Here is a 21,687-nt window from a genome sequence, read left to right on the forward strand (position 1 = left end):
GTGTATGTATATATAGAAATATACACACACTCACTCACGCACTGCAGTGACAAACTGAGTGCTGTGCTCAACACACCTGAGGGACAGGATACCTTCCAGAGGGACCTGGACAAGCTCCAGGAGGAGGCCCATGGAAATCTCCTGAGGTTTAACACAGCCAGGTGCTGGTGCTGCACCTGGGTCAGGGTAAGCCCCAGTACCAGCAAGGCTGGGGATGGACAGAGCCAGAGCAGCCCTGCCCAGAAGGACTTGGGGGTGCTGCTGGCTCAGAGGCTGGACATGAGCCAGCCATGGGCACTCCCAGCCCAGAGAGCCACACGTGTCCTGGGCTGCATCCAGAGCAGCGTGGGCAGCAGGGCCAGGGAGGGGATTCTGCCCCTCTGCTCTGCTGAGAGCCCACCTGCAGGGCTGCATCAGCTCTGGGCTGCCAGCACAGGAAGGACATGGAGTGACTCCAGAGGAGGCCACAAGATGATGAGAGGAATGGAGCATGTCTCAGTGTTGGGACCAGCCAACCTGGAGAAGAGAAGGCTTCGGCCTAACCTAATGATGGCCTTCCAGTAGCTGAAGGGAGCCTGTAAGAAAGCCAGAGAGGGACTTTTTACAGGAGCATGTGGTGACAGGACAAGCAGAAACTGCTTCAAACTTTAAGAGAACAGGTTAAAAAAATTCTTTACTGTGAGGGTGGTGAGTGACAGGCACATAAGTTGTCCAAAGAAGCTGTGGATGCCTCAGCCCTGGAAGTGTTCAAAGCCAGGTTGGATGGGGCAATAAAAACTTGTTTAGTGGAAGCTGCCCCTTGTCCATGGTGGGGGTACAGGCTTGAACTAGATGATTTTCAATGTCCCTTGCATCCCAGGCCTTTTGATGAGTCTATGAAACCGAACAGAACAAAAATGCAAGGAGTCAGCACTGTGTGAGCAAGGGGCTTTCCACTGATGTGAGACGGGAAGTGCAGGAGCAGAGTGAAATCAGTTTCAAAGTATATTAAAGCACATAATAATAAGAGCATGCCTGGCCAGAGTGTGCTATCAGTTTCAAAATAAATTAGCATACAATATGTGAAATGGATGGCCACTGATAGTGTAACTTCAAGCCCAGTTTTTGCACTTGGAAAACCTACCAATTTTCTCCTGGCAAATAAATTTGTCCTTAGTATTTCTAAATTAGGGAAGGTTCTTAACCAGGGCTTGTTACATTCTTTTTCATGCATATTCACTATTTATGTGGATGGCATACTACTGTTTATGCTACAGTGGACTACAGTCACCGCTGATCTGCTTAAAACAGCTCCCACAATAAAAAGCAAGACAGAGACTACATCTGTTAACACAGACTTATCACTCACAGCCTAAATGCTACAGGTAATATTAAGCACATGCAGATATCTTTCCATTCAGGTTCTGAGCACCAGTCCTTTGGGTCTCACAAAAGAGAAGTAAATCCTTTCATAAGCTGAGGTGTTTTTGCTAAATGAAACCATTTCTTCCAGCACTACCATTTTCCCCATCATCAGTACTACAGCTCTTTCATTCTAAAAAGCTCAAAAACAAATAAAGACTTCAGCATGCTATACCCCATAACAAATAAAATAAGACGTATTAGAAATTATTGGTAATATTCAATAACTGATGCCTCACTACAGCACTTGATCCACTATGCATTAGTGAACTGAGATGATCATTAAGATTTCAATTAAGGAAAATAAGCAAATATTTTGGTTTTTATCATTTCAATTTTAATACAATTAAAAAAAGGTAAATGTTATGCATGGTAATGTTTATTAAACAATCACATTTTATTTAAGCATTAAAATGCAGCAGTCTGGAAAAGCTGCCAGAAACAATGTTTGGCTTCAGAAAAGGCGATTATTAAATTACTTCCAATAAAATTCAAATACTCTCTTGTCTGTTGATTAGTTGAATGCTTTAGACTGGAAAGAACAAAAAGTGCAAATCAGCTCAATGTTACTTTCAAAAGTAAAGTCTTAGTGTCCTACAAGCAATTACTGGAAGGCCTCACCTCAATCTTCATGATAAAGGACAAAATTCTCCAATTCCTACACAATTATAATTTACTGTAACATTTCAAGCAATGCAACATTATTACTAAAACAAAATTAATTCCAAAATATAACTGCCTATCATGAGCACCTCTTTACTTTTTTTTTTTTTTTTTTTTTTTTTGTTTGGTTTTTTTTAGTTCTAATTTGCTTGACATGAGATGGCATGAAATACATTCTTACTGCAAAACTGGAAACTTACATGGAACAATGCAGTTAAGCCACTTATAGGAACATGTTCTAGCTTTAGTTAATTTATACCTAAACATACTACTTTACATGAAAATATTCATATTGTGGTATGCTATTTCTGCTGATATACTTTGAGCAAAGTGACTCATCACAGAATAGGTAAATGTTGACCTTCAGTTTAGTTTTTTGTTCATCAACTTTACAGGAGGACTTGGAAAGAAATGGACAGAGCTAAGATATATGGGCAAATTTTAGACATTTAGAAATTAGTTGGTTCTTTTTTTGTTTTTTAAATTCAGCACAACTGTTCATTGGCAATTTGAAATAAAAACAGAGTGTACCTTTCTGGCTCCTAAATCACTTCAGAATCATTTCATTTGCAAAGATAATGAAAAAACACTGAGATTATAATCTTAGAAGGGCTGTAAGAATACACCAGCAATTTTCGATTTGTTCTTGTAAAAATTTTTTAAAACATTGTGGAAACATGTTCTTATATGTGGGTACTGCTGCTTGAAAATGAACAGTTGCTCAACATCCAGACAACTATTACAATCTTGCAAAAGCAAAGCAGCTTATAAGCGTAATAAACAAATGGTCATTTTGCTAAAATTGAGACCTAATTTAGTAATCTGTAGAATGACTCTTTCAAACTGTGCAACACAAAATAATGTAGCCAACAGTAACATACAGGTACACCATTTAATATTTATTATATGCATTTTATATACATTATTTTTCAACAGCTGTACTTTTGCTATGTGGTACAATCTTAAAAATTTGCTGATTCATAGTTTGTAAAACAGAAACCTTACAAAACTCATCAAAACTCGCAAACTGATCAGAAAAGTTTTGTGGAAGACTAGAAAAAATACTTTTTTGTATTAATCATGCATTACACAAACAAAGTTTTTAGTTACACCATAAACTGAAGCACATCTGAAAAATAAAATAAAAGCAGGGAGTAACTAGTCAAAACACAGCAGATTTATGAATCTTGAATTAACTACTTTTGTATTCTATTTGAAATGCAAATAAAAATAATTTTCACTCCAAAGGTTCTGAAACAAGATTGGTTTTTTTGGAATCAACTCCACTCCAGGTACTTAACCAGAGGAAAAAGAATTTCTTGGTTTGCAACTTTAGAATTACCAAATGTCCCATTTTCTCATCTATTTTAGACTGTTCAAAGAGTGCCATAACAGATATACAGGGCCCTTTAACACACTACATAAAAGGATATAAAGACCAACAAAAAGTGAAATAAATAACAATAGGCCATTAGCAAGATGGGTAATCCTTGATAAATAAACTCGTAAATACAGTAAGATGTACAAAATATCACATAGTGATAGGATGCCAAGATTAATTTTTTTAAGAGTTCATTCGGGGGTGTTAACCCCTCTGTGTTTCATTTGAACACATTTTACAGTCCTTTATTTATGAAGACAGTTATGCGATGATGATGAATTAGCATCCTTAAGCAAGGACTTAGCTGAGCTGTATTAGGCAAAAGAAGGGAAGATTGTGGTTACACGGCAGCGGGTCAGTGAGATCTCTGTGTTTTAGGGTTCTATAATGCAGAAAAACATTATCAATACAATCTTGAGCACTGTTGTGACAGGCTAAATATATAAAAAGACTTATAAAAACTAGAATTTTATCCAAACATTTTGTGCAACTAATGCTAGAATATTTTAAGTTAAATTTCCTTTTCTTTAAAGCAAAATAAAAGTTGGAAAGGGGAATCTGTGGCATTCAACTGATAAACAGAAGATTACTAAGAGATGAAAAGAAAGCTACTCTTGGAGCTCACTTCCCCCCACAAGAGCACCACATTCCTAACCCTAAGGCAGCACACAGAGTCCAAAATAAAAGTCTTTTGTAAGATCAGACTCCACGTTTGCTTAAAGACACCTAAAGAACAGACATACGCTCAGTTCATATCCAGTCAAGGCTACAAATACTGGTTTTCTTTTTTGTATTTGTCCCCACCCCCCCAAATACAGTAATTACAGTTAAATGAATGAGCCTGACATTGTTCAGGATGTGGTGACTTTTCACCAGCTTCTACCTGCCCCACGTAAGAGCCTTCACCCAGGCAGATCAGATGTAGTGTCTTATTGGTAACCTTATAATTGATGGCAGTGACGCATTCCCTCTTTTTTGTCCAAACAGACCTGCTGTTACGATGCAGGTTTGTTCTGCTATGTCACACAAATACTTTGGCAAGGGCATCAGCTCCTGCACTGGCAATATATGCTTTTGATGGATGAAATGCTACATCATAAATGGATTCATCCAGCTTTTTCCTATGAGCTGTTATTTCTTGCACACACGTCTTGCTGTCCAAATTCCACAACCTAATGGAACAATCATGGCCTGTTTAGGAAAGAAAGAAAGGAAATTCAGTGCATCATAAATGCATAATTTATATAGAACATATAGAATATGAAAAAAACCCCCTTACTTCCAGACATTAAATAGATTCCATTAGGATCTACAGCTAGACTTGTGACAGCATCCAAGTGAGCAACCATAGAATGGATCATTTTACCTAAAAGAAAAATAAACAGTGAATTTCCTGTGAAGTACTGTTTATTTAAAAATCAACCCATTCCCCTTTAACAAAATATAAGACAAGATGCTTATTTAGATTCCAGTAATATTTGAATGGTCCTCTTCCATTAGAAATTATGAAGTTTTGACTGCAGACTCTTGTATAAACGTAAGGGCAAATGACACACAACTCTCAAAAAGATATTCCCATTGTAAACAATCCTTATCCACTTGGCATCTTTATTGGCAGCAACAACAATGAAGACCTAAAATGACTACATGAGAACCTTTGTCTCTTAAATGTCCTAATAACTGCCCCAGTAGGAGAGTGTTGATGAAGTTTTGTAAAATGAGACTTACTGAGCCATACCAATGCTCCATCTATCTCTGTCATGGCTAAGAGAGAAAAATAAGGCAACTACAGATGATACTTGCCCAAAATACTCTCCAGCTTCTCACAATTAACTGTTCGGTTCTGTCACAAACCAGAACAGTTAATTCTGCATTCAAGTACTCTTAATGCAAGTACTCTTTTTAAATTTCTTTACGTTGACCTCTGTTCCTGGACTCCTAATAACATGTTTTAGCACCTCATGATGCTTTTTGGAAGGAGCTCCAGAATGTTTAACTGCACAGAAGAATCAGTGCCTGTCGCCTGTTTTGAGTCTGTCACGTGTTGGGGATCAGCAACTGAACCTCAGTTCATGTGTTGAGTGCAAATAAATCCCTGTAAGACCACGATCAACATGAAGAAGGTAAATCAGCTTTGTTCAGTTGCTCCTCTTCCTGAAGAATCTCAACCTATTCAGTTTCTAAGATTCTTCCTAAAAAACCTACTGAAGATCATTGATCCTCTAACCATTCTCTGAAACATATTAATTTGGCTATATCCCCTTTGAAGTAAGGGAGACTTCATTCAAAGTATTCATACAAAGGTATTAAAAATGTTCCCTTTTGCCTTTTATTCCTTTCCCTCCTAACAGGCATTTTGCTATTCTGACTGCTAAGCAACAAACCAGTATTTTTATCTAACCTCTTACTATAACACCAAGGTTTTTACTTTGAATAAGAACAGTTACCCCAGTGATTATTATTTTATATTACAATGTTTATTTTTCCTTACATGCATCCTTTCAAATTTATCCACATGCAATTTAATTGCCTTTTATGTCTTTTAAGATCTCCAGTTCTTCCTTGTCAGCCTTCATGCTTAATAACCTGAATTAATGAATGTCAGTTAACTCCCAATATACTGTTACCTATTCATATGGCTCACTATGTTGAAATATTGCTGATCCCTCCAGACCGGCAGAGATTTTATTCCACAAAAAGACCATTTACTTCTACCCTCTGTTTCCTGTCTTTGACCTAATTATTTCTTCATGCAGATTTTTTTTCCTTATTCTTTGTTTCTTTGAAGTAAAAACCTTAATTTCAGCAACATCAGTGTAATGCATTTAATGACTACAATTCAAATACATACGTTAATGGCATGTGCAAAGTGGAAAAAATGTCCAGTGTTTTTGCTTTAGAAGACAAAAACCCCAGGAACCTACTGGGGTTCATCATCCCCTACTGGGACCAAACCAAACACACTTCAAACAGGTGTTTTGTACGTGCTTCCTTAAAGTGAGCTTGATTTTTTTTCCTTCCAACTTTGATAGGTAACATGTAGGAAGTAACAGGTAATTTCACAAATAGGAAGTTTAAGTTTGCTTTTGCAATTATTTTAATGTTTTTGTCATGACAGACAGTGCAGCTTTCTCCTGTAGCCTTCCTTACCCTCTTTCTTCCAGATCCATTTCTGTTTTATAAACCTTATCAACAACTTAAGTATAACACAGGACTTCATTACCACAATGAATTTAGGGTTATATCTTGCCCTAATAGGTACTAAGTGATCTTTTTTACTACTAAGAGTTGAAAAACATAACTGACACATGCTCAAAAGCATGGAAATGAGAGCAGACATACTCTATAAATCAGGAAAGCTCTAAATTAAAGACCACTTTCTTGTCCCTCACAACTATCTCTGCCTGTTCTGAGAGTGTTTTCTGACTTCTGAAGTCACAATTGCAACAGGCAGCACTATTTCACAGAGAAGGTACTGCCAAGGTTTAATCTTAGAAATACCCAAAGTTCTGCTTTATGTAAGACTAAATCAGCAGTAAGTTTTTTACAAATGGATTCTCCCTATGTCATCCAGATTTCTTTAAACATATTCATACATAAAAATTAGGTTCTCTTTATCCTTACCCGTTTTGTTGTCAAAAAATTTGATGTGTCTATCTTCATGTGCTGTAATAGTTACAGGAAGTGTGGGATGACTTACTACCTTGTTAATATGATTATTTGATTGTACACCTGGAAATAAAATAAAAGAATATTTATCTGCCTTAAAGAAAATGATAAGGTTAAAATGACAGCATTTTAGCATTACACTTTAGATTACCATATTATTTAACATTATGTAAGTAGTATCTTAGGACCAGTGGATCTCCTAAGAAATACAGCTTCTTGCTTCACAGGATGGGGCAAAGTGAGGAAGACTCTAGCCAAAGCACTGTAAGGTTAAAGCTCACAAGTAGTTTACATCCATGAATGATTTTTGAGAGACAAAACTCAGCAAGTACTGTAATGTAGCACCAGCCAAGTAGAAACAAACTTCAGCTTGAGTAATGTATGTGGTTTAGCACACAGCTCTTACACCTCTGCATCAAAAAATATTTGGGGGGGGGGGGGGGGGGCAGGGAAGAGAGAAGCACAGAGTGGTTTGGGTTCGAAGGGACACCTACTAGACCAGAGAATCCAAGGTATCCCAAGTAACTGAAGTCAACCCAACCCTCTTAGGTTCTGTCAGATATATTTGTGACTTCAACTTAAAACAATGAATGGTTTAGAATCTCTTTAGAAATCTACAGGGTACTCTTTTTTAAGAACTATCTTGGTATCTTAATTTCTGTGCTTAATTTTTCTTGAATCTGTTTAAAAGTCTCTCTTCAAACTAGCAAAGGTATTTCTCCAAATTATGATGTTCCTTCTCAATTGAACATCAGGCCTTGCAGAAGGTATCTATAAGACAGCTTTTACACAGTTCTGTAACCTCTGTTGAAGCCTGTAAGTTTAATTATTAAAGTAAACTACTCTACTTAGAGGGGAGAAGCAGATTCTCTCCTTGCACTATCCTTTTAGATCACAATTTATAGAAAGGAATAAGCAGAAACTGGAGGTTTTCCTTATGAAATGCTTTAGGAGCTTCACAAAAAGACGTCTCCTCCATATAGCTTCATCAAATAAATGCAATTAATTGTTTATGAGCTACCTCTCTTTAACACTTTATTTGCAGCAACAGGATTTCTACAAAGTTCCACCAGAAACTGTGTTTCATCCCAACCTGTGCAGAACTCTACACTGAATTACATATTCTGTTTAATTCACCTATTATTCACCTACTTGTCTTAATATCCTACCATGTCATGCTTATATAATGAAAACTGTGGTTTAATATACAAATCAGAAAACGGAATCTTAAGAAATCTTAAGGGAACAGTAACTGTTGCTTTCACTACCTCTAACTACTTTAAAACCTGATAACAGAATCATAAAATGGCTTGGGTGGAAAGGACATTTTAACATCATCTAGTTCCAATCCCTCCTGCCAAAGGTAGGGCCACCATCCACTAAACCAGGTTGTTTTAAGCCACATTCAACCTAGCCTAGAACATTTCCCAGGGATGGAGCATCCCAAATTTCTCTGAGCAACCTGTGCCAGTGTCTCACCACTCTCACAGTAAACAACTTCTTCCTAATATCTAATCAAACCTACTCTCTTTCAGTTTGACGCCACTCCCCCTTGTCTTGTCACTACACACCCTTGTACAAACAAGCTCCTCTCCAAGTCTCTTGTAGGCTCCTTTAGGTACTGGAAGATCATAATAATATCTGCCAAGAAGCTTCTCCAGACTGAACAATCCCAACCCTTTCAGCCTGTCTTCACAGGAGAGGTGCTCCAGCTCTGGGATCATCTTCACAACCTTGCTCTGGACTCAGCCCAACAGGTCTATGTCCTTCTTATGCTGGGGCCCCAGAGATGGACCAGTGCTCCAGGCAGGGTTTCACAAGAGCAGAACATCTTTCCACAGTGTTTGTTCCAAGCATCTAGCCATCTTTCAAACTGAATGATGCGGTAGAGGAGTGAAACTGTTTTATTTACTGCAGCATACAATGAGGTACCATAATAATGCAACAGGTACCCCATTCATGATGGGTATTTACTACAGAAGAGCTCCACTTACCAGATTCTACTTGTGATGAAAACATTACCACTGACTGGGATGTTTCTAAATCATAGATGACTGTGCTGCCAGTGTTAAAAGATGCCACCATATGAGCAGGGTCACAACCTATAAAGTCGACTGATGTGGGTATTCCATGCTCTAGAGAGAGCAAAAAAAATATTTTAGAAATAACAGAACACTTTAAAAATTCCTGACAGTTTAAACATTTAAGATCATACTTAAAGAAGATATTTGATCTTTTCTTTAGAGTAATGTTACAGAACCATGATTATTTGATTACAAATTATTCTTTTAGCTATGTTACCTAGTTTGGATATATGGAGATAATGAGCCTGGATGCATCATCAGCTGCCTCATAACAGACTTTCAAAACCACTGCAAAAAGTTACCTTTCTCTCCATTGTAAGTGCAAATACAGGGATTTTTTTCCGGTGGGTTCCATAACCTAATAGTGCCATCTGCTGAACAAGAGAGTAAGTGATTCTTTACACCACTGTAAGCAAGACCCCAGACTGCATCTGTGTGAGCAATTAATGTGCCAGCTAGAACGTTTGGCTCTGGAAAAAAGAGTTCAGAAAGGAAACCATTTTAGTGAAGAAGCATTAATTATTTCTTGTACCTCAAAATAAATTAAATTCCACATAAACCAGCTGTATGTTCCCCCTGCCCTTCCTGTTTAAGCAACAATTAGAATACTGCACAAGTCATTCTGTGCAACCACTGCCATCTTTCTCCAAAAAACCAACTAACCAACCAACCAGGAAAACAAACAAAATCAAACTAAAAAACCCTACCAAACCAAACCAGCCAACCAAAAAAGCCCCACAAACAACTATGTCCCTTTTCCAGAATGATACATTCTTGTTACCACCTCCTCTCTTATTTCTTCCTTTCAAATTCAACACCTTAAAGATGCTTGATCACAGCCCTTCCTTCATACAGGTGCAGAAAATCATCTTGCCACTTTAACACTGGATGCTTACTTGATGCAGTTTTTTATTCAGCATACTCTGCTGACACATAGGTATGGTCTAAACCTCTCAAGCACACTAATAATAAAAACAGGACTAATTTTTTCTTGTGGAGCTGTGAATCTTATTTTCATCTCCCTGATACTTTACAGTTGCCTCTTATAGAGGGTTTTAAAATCTATGTAGAGTTCTCCAAGCAGTTATCAGCTATTTAATTTTAGAGACATCTAAAATTAAAGATATCTACATCTTTAAGAGAATCTAAGAGATGCCAAATCTTCTAAGAGAAATGTTAGGGACTTGAGATGCAAGTCAGAAACATGGGACATAGAATCTGAGCACACCTTTTTCTGGCAAATTTCCATCAGAAGAAATGAATAATCATTAAGAAATTGTATTTCTGGTTTAAAACATTTTGCTTCTCAAAAATATAAATTATGATTACTTTTTTCTTTACTGCATAAATCCTAGGAATTGTTAGGTCTCCCTATTACTCTTCTACACTAAGTACATCATCACTGCAAGCAGGAATAAAATAACTAATGTTTGCCACACATAAGTACTTGAAAACACACAGTGTAGCTGAAAAATGGCTGTAATATTTCACAAAAGCTCCAGAAAATAGATTAACATCAAGTAGAAAAATAACATTCAAGACTATGGTCAGAAGTTGTTTATCTTTTAAAAGGTACTTACCATAGGTATCATATGGATCCACACTAGGGCTAGGCATGTTCCACCACTGGATGGTTGCATCAATACCACCACTGAAACACTGTTCTCCATTGGAACTAATTGCCAGTGACAATACCGGTCCACTATTGAGAGACAGAAAAAAACTTATTGGTAACTGCCTACAGGACAGAATCTATTGTTATGAATGACGATATATTTATCAGCCACAAATAATGTCAAACACTCACATGTGAGCCCTAAATGTGTAGATGGGTTCTACATCTAAAGAGGCACTCCTGAAAGAAAAAGAAGAGTTAGTATACCACATGAAATCTCTACTGAAAAACTTGAAACTAAAAGAGTTTAATCAATTTCAAAGGCATATAAAACACAAATGAAAAACACAACTGATGTTTTATAAAAACCCAAATACTTGCTTTTTGGCAGGAACCGTTTTCTGCAAATTCCAGAGTTTTAGAGTATGATCCTCAGAGGCTGTAACCAGCACAGGCTCTACAGGATGAAAAGCTAATGCTCGCACTCCATCAAAATGACTGCGTAGCGTATACTTAGGGTTCCATGTCTTTCGGAAGGCATCTTTATTAGCTGGCAACTTGAAAGAGAAAAGGAAAGAAGTAATTTTATCTTGGATTTAAAAAAATGGATTTTATACATATCCCTATTTTTGGAAACATCCTATGTTTGATTCAGCTAATATATATTCAACCTTAAGTTTGTAGTTATCTACTGATTTATCCATATACATCTACAACCCTATCTGGCCAGCTAGCCAGTCTGCAAATTTTTCTGTTGTAACAGTTTCCTTTGACCCAGGCTGGAATGATACATAATGTTAAACACACAGAAAAGAAGACCTGATTTTCAGAACAGATTTTAATCCTTTTGTACAATGACACTAACTCTTCTTCCTTGCAGAAAGAGAAATGTTTCATTGTGTATCATGTCATCTGCACCCAAGGAAGAGATTATAGCCATCAAAAGCTCATTTACCACTTAAACACAATAAAAATGAGCTTGAGATGCTTGGTGAGTGATCTTCCTTAGATGAGTAACTTGACGAAGGTTGACTAGAAACATACATAGTTCTTGAATACTTCTACAAGTGAAGTCATGTACATAGAAACAGCTAATCCAAATTTCAATAGACATTTGTCATGATTTTAAACATAACATTACACAAATATTTTTTAAGTCATTAATGAGTTTCAAATGTATCTGTGAGACAATAACTTAGCTGCTTTGTGAAGCAATATATGCAAACTCTACATTTATATCCTGTGAACATCCAATTAATACTCTTTACTTGCAGACTGTTAGGCTAAAATACAATAATTACAGCTGCTTTATATTAATTATAGGTAACCCAGAAGAGTTACCAGAAAAATTCAAGCCCTTCTCGAGATTCCAAGAGACTAATTTATAGCTTTGAGTACAATTAATATTTATGCATCAAACAGACCCTTAAAAGACTACATCCCATCCTAAACCTCCATCATGAAAAAATAACATATCCAGGTACTTCTCTTTTCCCCTAAAGGTAGTTTAGAAAACTGACTTGAATTAGATGAACAAAATAAGCGAACTAAGAATGAATGGAAACTAATCGTATCCTTTGTCTTACACAAATGGAAGCTAATTGTATCCTTCATCTTACACACTATCTATTTTAGCATGCAATTGTTAAAATATGGTTCTCAACTGCAGGCCAGAATAGCTTGACATCTCAAACTAATTTCAGCAACACTAATATGAAATTAAAATCTTGCAAATCTTATTACCTTTTATCTGTCAGGATTGAAAATACTCAGATAATAGTGTAACGTGTACTGTAATAACTATTTTTGGACCAAGTCTATAATCTGGATTGAATTATCACTACTCAAACCAAATTCAAATCCAACCAACAAAACAAAGAGGTTCAGACAGTAAAATTTACTGTTCTGAGTTACAGATATGCAGATTTGCTTTTTCATTATATTACAGTAAATTTCTGTCCTAAGTGCAAACTTTACCTAATTCCAATCAAGTCACAGAAACTTGTTATACCAGACATGTAACCCGAATTTTTAGGTTTTGTTAAATACCAACAAAGAAATACACATAATAACAAAACATTTTGCTTGCAATCTTCCTACTTCAGAGTACACTGAATACTGCAATATTTTTACTGAGATTTATGTTATTTAGCACTGCATATTATATACAAGCTTTATAAAAAGAATAATCTTTTGTTTTAGGAAACAGAACAGAGTGGAATTCTGGAGTTCTGCATTAAACATAATTTGGACCAAACAACTGATTTATTTCCCTCCCTAAGTGGACAAGAGAAGGGGAGAAAAGAAAAGGAAAAAAAAAAAAAAAGGTATTTTCCTAGCAAATAGGGTCCCTTGATATTTTAAATACTCATTATGGAACGTATTCACCCACCTAGCTAGCTTATGTTCCCTCATGTATTTGTGGTGATCTGGGGCTTAGAGAAATTAAAGCAAAAAACTTGAAATAGCAATGCTTAATTTTAGAACATGATATATCCCAGATTATGCAGAAGACTTGCAATTTTTTGGGTGCAATATGCACCCACACAACAATATCTACCACAGTTGTGATGAAAAGTCATTTGAAAAAATCAGAACTGGATACAGTGATCCTTATTTTTCAAAACATGAAAAGAGTTGATTCTATATTTTTTTTTCTTTTTTTCTTAAAAGGATTGTTGCATGGGTAATTTTGGTTTTGGCAGTACAGAGAAATCTGCTAAAATGCAAGGTACAGAATTTACACAGTTATGAGAAGTAAGGTACATCTCCTATTTTAAGCATAGCTTTGAAGTTTTAATTTTTTTTAAATGGACTGGAACATTATGGTTCTTTTAGAAGACACCACATACACTTTATTAGAAATCTAGTTATACATAAACCAATTTTTAAAAATTCTTTTCTCTATCCATGTTTCTAATGGATCTTGATATCCTTACTGCAAGAGTAAGAGAACAACTGATACATCTTGCAATCTCTAAGAAAAAAAGTTAACCAGTAATGTATTTCCAAAAAACAAATAACCAAAAAACCCAACCCCCACCTCAGAAAAACACAGTCAAGGACTTGGAAAAGGGCTTTGATGATTACAAAGGACAAATGTGAGATTATTTCACAAAATGGGCCAGAGGAATAATGGAAAATTAGTGAAATGGGACAGTATATATGAATGTTTAAAAGTGTGACATCTCCAACGCTTCTCAAAACATAAGGTGTAGATGGACACACTGCCCCACTGAATCTGGATGCTCTGCTGTGTGTATTTATACACACACACAGAGTCAAGATAATCAAAGTCATGAGAACACACACGACTTCACTAGCTGCTCCTCCCTTTTTCCATGGACTTTAGCGGGCTTTACTAAAGACCAAGAAGGATCAAACAACCCATTCATTCTGCCTTGCAAATCACAGGCAAACTGGACTGAAACTACACCTGAGCTAAACCAACACAAACAAACAACTCCCTCGCACAACAAAAAAAAAAAAAAAAAAAAAAAAAAAAAAAAAAAAAAAAAAAAAAAAGCATCAGGGAATGAAGATCTTCCTTGCCTCTGCAGTCAAGGGAATCCTAACACATTGTAAGGAGACATTTCCCTATGTCAAAAAAGTACTCCCCAACAGCAAACAAAAATTTTAGAGAACAATAATTAATTGCAGTCAGTGTCTTTTTATGTTTTAATGTTACTTTTTTCTTGATAATGATGTAACTTATTTGAACTTTCCAAGTTTACATAAAGGAAAGCTTTCCATTTTTTAGTCAGTCATACTGACTAAAACACTATTCTCTGGTGCTATGGAATCAAAAAATATACAAATGGGGGCATTTGATTTGGCAACATTATTCCCTCAGCATACAAACAACTACATGCACTGAGGTCAATTTAAGTAACTAGATAATAAAAAAGACATGACTTGAGATGACTACTGTTTACTAGATAACTAGTCTTGGAAACAACCTGTGAATTTAATCAAATACACAGAAATCTTCTGAGCTATAGTTGAAATTCTTAAGGTTTATACTTAACCACCATCCTGTATTCATATCCTCTCCTTTCCAAAACACACTCATCAAGGAGTGACACATGAAAGCTCATGGAAGCCTGTTGTGGCTTTATTTGTTAATGCACTCTAAAGGCTCACAAAAGCCATCTGAAGAGCATGGGCCTATTGGGAGCAAATGCAATAAGTGTTCTGGTTTGAGGTTTTTTCATTGTTCTTGTTTTACTTACACATTAACTTAGTGTCACACCTCCTTATCTGGAGACCTGGGAAAATGAGGTGACTCCACCTAATCTTACAAGGGCATTAGACTAAGATGCCCTACAAGTACTCTATTACAGGTACAAGGTAAAATATCGTCTTACTGTGGTGCAAATCCATAGCTATGAGGGAACAACTTCAGCAATTAAAAACTATCGGGAAATTTTTGCCTAAAGAAACACTGTGATGAAAAACTAACAGCATCTGAATTTTAGTCTCTTCAAAGTCATGACAGGACAGTGTCGTCTTAAATACAAAAAAAAATTGTTGCCATCTGTGTTATTTTACACTTTGTTTTTTCTGACACACAAAGTCAGAAGCCACTGTGCATTTTTCAGCTATGCATTAAAAGGAAGAAAATATCCTATGAGTACTGGGAAGAGATGACTGGACAAGAAGCAAGGAAAGCAAGTGACAATCATGGCCAACCACAACTCATTTTCAGTGAATGGCCTAGTAAGAAAAACTCTACTTCTATATTTTGTCTCCTGTATACACCAGGTATTAAAGCATGAAATAGCTTCTTCCTACTCACCTCCCAAACCAAACTGAAAATAAAGAGCCTCAGGGGTTTAAGGGTTTGAGTGAAAAAGTTTTTTGAAAATTCAACAACATGGAAAAAGTAAGACCAACGTCATCTACAGGATGATTAACACCTTCTAACCTTCAACAAATGTGTGCTTCTACTGCAAATTTCTTATTAGCTCAGGCAGCACTTCATATTTGTGTATTTATCAGCTATTCTCTGCTTTAAGTTTCCCAAGAGCAAAGGTAACCTCTATTCTGCATCACTCTTCACACCACAAGAACTGTTTTGTCAGGTTTGTCACAAGTAGCACAGATTCATGTAACAGTTCTGTTAGTTGGTATATTAATTTCAGTGCTTTCTGAACTTAGTCTGGCTTGCCACTAAATACACACTGTTTTATAAAGAATTTGTAGTTCACAAAAGACAGCAATATACTACAAAGCTGCAATCTGCAGTCAAGCCAATACAAGACCTTTTAAATACAATACTTTATGCAAAACTTACCTGAACACTTCCCTAACCAGCCATCCTATGTTACTAACCAATGAAAAATTTGTTTAACACTAATGGTAGAAGCTTAATGAATATGGTCAAAGGAATGTCAGAACACTCTGGATTATAATAAAAATATCCCCTAAAAGCTTACATCTGAAATATACTACTATATATACAGTCTATGCTGTTAACACTACTTACTCATCAAAAGGACAGCAAGTAAATGAGTTAATATCAATATTTGCGTTTCGTGCCATGCCTACTCACCACTCCATTTCAATATATAACTGTCATTTTGGTCATGTTAAGACATTAATATGTATTCTATGTGATAACACATTTCCCCTCCCAGTGACAAAATCTGAATTAAATTATTAATGTAGAAAAAAACCCAAGTCATCTCACTTAATTCTGGTAACCCAAATTACTTAGCTCATTTGCAAGGTGCTCTTCCATTCCAAGTAACAGCTTTTACTAAAGAAGTGCATCAGTAATGTTCAGGATTGAGGAGAGGGGACCCAACTACTATTGGTTAAACTGTATAAAGAATTTTAAAATAAAATTGCACTTACATCATAACTATAGTCTGCATCATTTGTTACTGTCAAGTCTGCAAGGTCTCCAAGGCCCAGTACACTTAACAACACATCATCAGAACCCATAATAAATGACTTGCCTCCTCCAGGTGGAAACGTTATTGGCTCAGCTACAAAGAACAAAACAGTTTCTTTAAGTCTCAACAGAGTAATTCAAACTGATGAAAAGCTGCATTATTCATCACTTAACAGCAAAGCAGAGTTTAAAACTGAACTTGTATACACTACATACAGCCCCAACTAAAAAAAAAAAACCAAACAGAGCATGAGGACATACACACATGTGCAAACACACACACACACATTATATACACAACTCTTGTACCATGCTTCATCATTTGATTTCAACTTACTTTACAGAGGTCTTGATACTGACAACTGACTTGATTAACATTACTTTACACTGCAATACCAAATGTACATCCCAGTTTTCCAAATTCTCAGCTGAGTTTTTCATTCAATACACCATGCTTCCTTCCTTCTATCCACTTGCAAATATGTCTTTGTGTTTTATACTAGTCAAATATTCCTACTTGTACACTGAATATTTTTTAATCACTCAAGCAAAAGACTCCTGCAAAACATCTCTTCCGCTTTGAGTTTCCTCAGAGAACTGAAAAAACGGAAACATCTATTATTTATTCATTTCCTCTCTTAGTTTCTCAGCATGATTTTGGATTCTAATTTTAAAGTATACTCAACTGACACTCATGTTGTCTAGATGTGCCTTCTTCAAATTAAATTTTAACATTTCTGTTAATTATCATTTAGAATGATAACTTCTCTAAGTTATATATAGCCATTCGCTTTGAATTCACATCTGAATAATAAAGTTAAAATATTCACCCATATTTTTTACCCTCCTCAACGATTCTGCAAATCTCCATTAACCCACAAAAACCGATTTTGCAATAAGGAATAGGAATGAAGGCTTAAGCTTCAGCACATTTTAGAAGCTACTTTTACTTTTCAGTTTTCTTTTCCACTTAGAAATAGCAACACTTGTTAAGTAGAGTATATGAAATGAAGGTCTGTGTGAACTTCAGCTAAGTATAAGCATCTGCAAAATATGTTAAATTATATCTGACATCTTGAAAAATTAAACTTGCTTGACTTTTGAATGTCACTGATCTGGCAGAGAGTTATGGCCTCCTTTTAATGCCACTCCTTACTTCTTATCCTCCTAGAAAACCCTTCAATCTCAGAAAAAACAGTTTCCAGTTTCCTGGGATATTTTCTTCTAGAAGCAGTTCCAAACAAGAGGACTAATAATTAACACATTCCTGTTTAGAACACACATCTCCATTATTCCGTATGGCCACTATCTGAATGGCAACCCAGTTCCGATCCACTCCCACGGAACGAAAGGGACTGAAACCAGGTGTAGTTACAGATGTCTGGCACTACTGCTAGGGCTAGGCAAAGAGGAGTCAGTCCAGACAGTTCAAAATACATCACTTCTCAAGAACAAAACAGGTTTTAATGCTTCAGAACTACTGTACTATTAAGAAATGTAACCTCAATAGCACAGTCAATACAACCATTTCTGAGAATCTAAGAACATAATCTAAGAATACAGACTGCTGTTCCTACAATTGCACAAAAAGAGGAAACATTATTCTAACTATGCACAATCACCTCTTGTAAAAAAAATTCACAATCCATACAAGTTTGACTCATAAGAATGCCACATTACATTAACAGCCCAAAATGGCTTACCATGTCCTTATATGAATAAGCTTTTTATTTCCATCAGTAATTTACTAAAACTCTACATCTGACGATCTACCACAAACCACTTACATTTCAAAAAATATGTATTCCTACAAAACACCTATTTACTTTCCTGTTACTCCTATTTGATCTTTAGGACAGGCCCACAAGGTTTAGGTAAGCCCCGTAACCTGTCATACTAACTGTTTGTGAAACTAACGTCACTAAGGGCCACCACATCAAGAACCTATACTACAAATTCATCATGTTTTGTTTGCATGAGTGACTATTTCTTTATTTAAAGCTTCAAAATTACTGCTACTCAAAATTCCGAAGACTACTTCTCAATACTAAAGCTGCCTGTATGTTTTTACACTGTGTTCTATAATTTATTTGTGACTTTTATATTTTTAAGTGAGGCGTATTTGAGAAGTTTAAAAAATGGTTGCAAACTACTTTTGCAAAAAAAGAAACAGCAGAATAGTAACACAATGAAAAATGCATGTTACAGCTACTAAAAATAAAGACCCGTATCTTCAGATATCAAAACAATGCATCAATAGATATATGCAAATGATAGTTAAATAAATGACTTTTTAATGCTTTTCATCTCGAAAAAAAAATACAAATATTTTTCTAACACATAGTACAGTATTATTCTTATAGCATAATAATATAGCATAATAAATGCTAACCGAGTTTGCAATCAAGAAATATAAAGTTAAAATGTAACAGTACAAGTTCCTTCGTAGGTGAAACTAGGTGAAATAAATATTGAAATAGAAAATTGTATAATTAAATATTTGCTTAGCCAATCTTAACAAGTACTTCTTACCTTCAAGTTCTTGACATCATACGTAATTAAATCAAAATCATAATTAAATCAAAATTAGTAATGCTTGTACAAACTGAAACTGCTTTAATCTCTGGTCAGATATGTACGCTCATATAGGCTGTTGTTGTCTAGTGTACAACAGGGACATCTTAACCTTGCTTCCCACAAAGTTAATATGCGGTACATCAAAAGCAGCTGTTCATACAAGCAATTAGCTGTTACTGATTTTTTTTTCCTGTCCATCTGTAGACTGACACCTCTGCAATCTATAGATATTAAAACTGAAAAACAACCAGTGAAGAAAGTAATTCTCTCTACACTGAATGGAAAATCATGCTGATACCATTTCTGAAATAATAGAACAAGCTGAAATGGAAACTCCAATTTCTCATGGCCAAAATTATCAAGTGTGATTATCGCATAATATCGTATTTAACCAGGCAGTTCAGGGTGAAAAACAAACTAACAAACAAAAAAAACCCAAAAAACAACACCCAAACCCAACCTCTCACACCTTTAAGAGGCATGAAAGAGATATTCCAAGCCAGTTAGTCAGTTCCACCCTGAACCCCCTTCAATAAAAAATTATCAACCACTACGTCAGAATTGTAACATTTCCAAGTGTGGCATAAAACTTCCATGCAGTCACAAGAAAACTATGGTTTGATAAAATTCCTCAGCATAGGCTAGTGTATCGCAGGAAGAAAGCCTGAAGTTGTCTGCAAAATCTTAGCTTTTAGAACACAGCTGAATAAATAATTGAGTAACATCTGTACTGCATGGTGCAGAATCTGTATTTTATGATAATGAAGTATTTGGCCTTGTAACACTTCTAGAAGGAACTGAAATACAACACTGCCTCTTAATTTGCAGATTTGCACCAAATGGTACAGATGAAAACTCAAAAAGCCACATAAGCATTCAGGATAGAAATAGCAGAACTTACACTCTAATATTCAAGTTTAAAAACTATACAGAAACCAAAATGAGCAGATAAGATGACAGAGATATTAATATTATTACTCTTAATAAAGAAAGAGCAAACTACACTGACGAGTTAAAACACACAGACATGTTAAACAGCATGAAAATCTAAACATGAAAGCAGTTTATCTGAACAGTGTGAACAATCTTTACTTGAAGGCTAACACAGTGCTTGTGCTACAAGAACCAGCCAATAAAAGGCAGTCCCTATCAAATTCAAATCTAGCATCTATTTCTTCAAAAATATTGTTTTGTCCAGTATTATTTTAGATGTAAGGTCTCTCCCTGAGACAACATCCCTGTCCGTAACAAGTTCTGTGTCTGTGCTCCTTTGCACAATATGTATGGCCTAAATACCTAAATATGGCTGAAAGACAACTAAAAACATGTAAACACTGAACCTAAAAACAACCTAAATATACGTCTACAAGTTTTAGAAAGTTTCATCTGTAGCTTTTTCAATTGCACTCCACAGGTAAACTTGATACTGCTTCCTCTTGAAAATGGAAATGAAAACAAAGATGAAAAGGAAGGCAGTAAGTAAGATGACTGCTGTAAAATGACAGTTTGGGAGAGCAACAAAAAACCTCCTTGAAATGTGGTTTGGGGTTGTTTTCTGCTTGCCTGTTGACAGGCATTTGTGTGGCCAAGGGTGAAAAAGAACAAAAGAACCAAGAGATTCCTGGAATCAGTAGTAATGCAAATTCTATTTCTGCTGTAGCTGATACATGCCACGGCTTATGGGTCAAAGATCATCCTAAAAGAGCCAAATCTGAACACACCTGAGTATTCTGAATGATTATGTTCTAAGCAGAGGACAATTTACATAATGACATTCTAATTTCAAAGCAAATACAGGAAAATCATCCCTTTAAAGCAAAAAACTTAAAAGCCAAATACAAGATTTTTTACTTTATATACAATAGCTTGCCACTAATTTTCATTGCCAATAATAACCCTGAAACTTAAATAAATAATCTGTAAAGAAATAAATAGTGTCTTTGTAAACTTGTGTATGTAGACCAAGTAAATTTTACAAAAGAAAACATTAAATTTGAGGAAAGGAGAGTAATTAGTCCCATAACTTAAATCACCACTTTTCATTTTAAAATCCAAACTGTGCATCAAATGTTTATACTCACCTTTTTGCCCCTCAATAAATAACCTATTTGTGAAAGGTTTTGCTAATGGTGGAGTGTCTCCAAACAGGGATTTAATAGAGAATAGTGTCAGAACACACTGCTGTACATTAAGTTATTTAAAAAAACTTATGAAATAATGGTGAGTTATAAAAAGCCACAGAAACTCAAGCCATATTCTCATAAAACCATTTGGGAAGAAGTGAAATAATAATGTGGCAATCTGCAACTGCATTCAGCTTTACAGAGGGGATAATAAATGACAGTGTGTGCTTTCTAAAAGAAATCTCCTGAAATATAGTAAGTAGCTGAATTTTTTG

At 35.6% G+C, this 21,687-nt stretch overlaps 1 protein-coding gene across 3 annotated transcripts in view; it reads right to left on the bottom strand.

Annotated features, from left to right (window-relative positions):
- Positions 1-2,942: 2,942 nt before the first annotated feature.
- The window catches only part of STRN3 (striatin 3), a 58,161-nt gene continuing 39,416 nt past the window's right edge, over positions 2,943-21,687 (bottom strand). For all 3 annotated transcript variants that reach the window (XM_041402315.1, XM_041402324.1, XM_041402332.1), the window contains 9 exons: positions 16,673-16,806; positions 11,195-11,370; positions 11,006-11,053; positions 10,779-10,900; positions 9,501-9,668; positions 9,109-9,249; positions 7,070-7,177; positions 4,725-4,811; positions 2,943-4,636 (listed from right to left, as the gene is read on the bottom strand). In XM_041402315.1, coding sequence (XP_041258249.1) covers positions 4,467-4,636; positions 4,725-4,811; positions 7,070-7,177; positions 9,109-9,249; positions 9,501-9,668; positions 10,779-10,900; positions 11,006-11,053; positions 11,195-11,370; positions 16,673-16,806 — 1,154 coding nt within the window. In that variant the 3' untranslated portion in view covers positions 2,943-4,466. The remainder of the gene's footprint in view (positions 4,637-4,724; positions 4,812-7,069; positions 7,178-9,108; positions 9,250-9,500; positions 9,669-10,778; positions 10,901-11,005; positions 11,054-11,194; positions 11,371-16,672; positions 16,807-21,687) is intronic.

Source organism: Onychostruthus taczanowskii, unplaced genomic scaffold, assembly GCF_017590055.1.
Source record: "Onychostruthus taczanowskii isolate IOZ18803 unplaced genomic scaffold, ASM1759005v1 scaffold1, whole genome shotgun sequence".
Lineage (NCBI taxonomy): Eukaryota > Metazoa > Chordata > Aves > Passeriformes > Passeridae > Onychostruthus > Onychostruthus taczanowskii.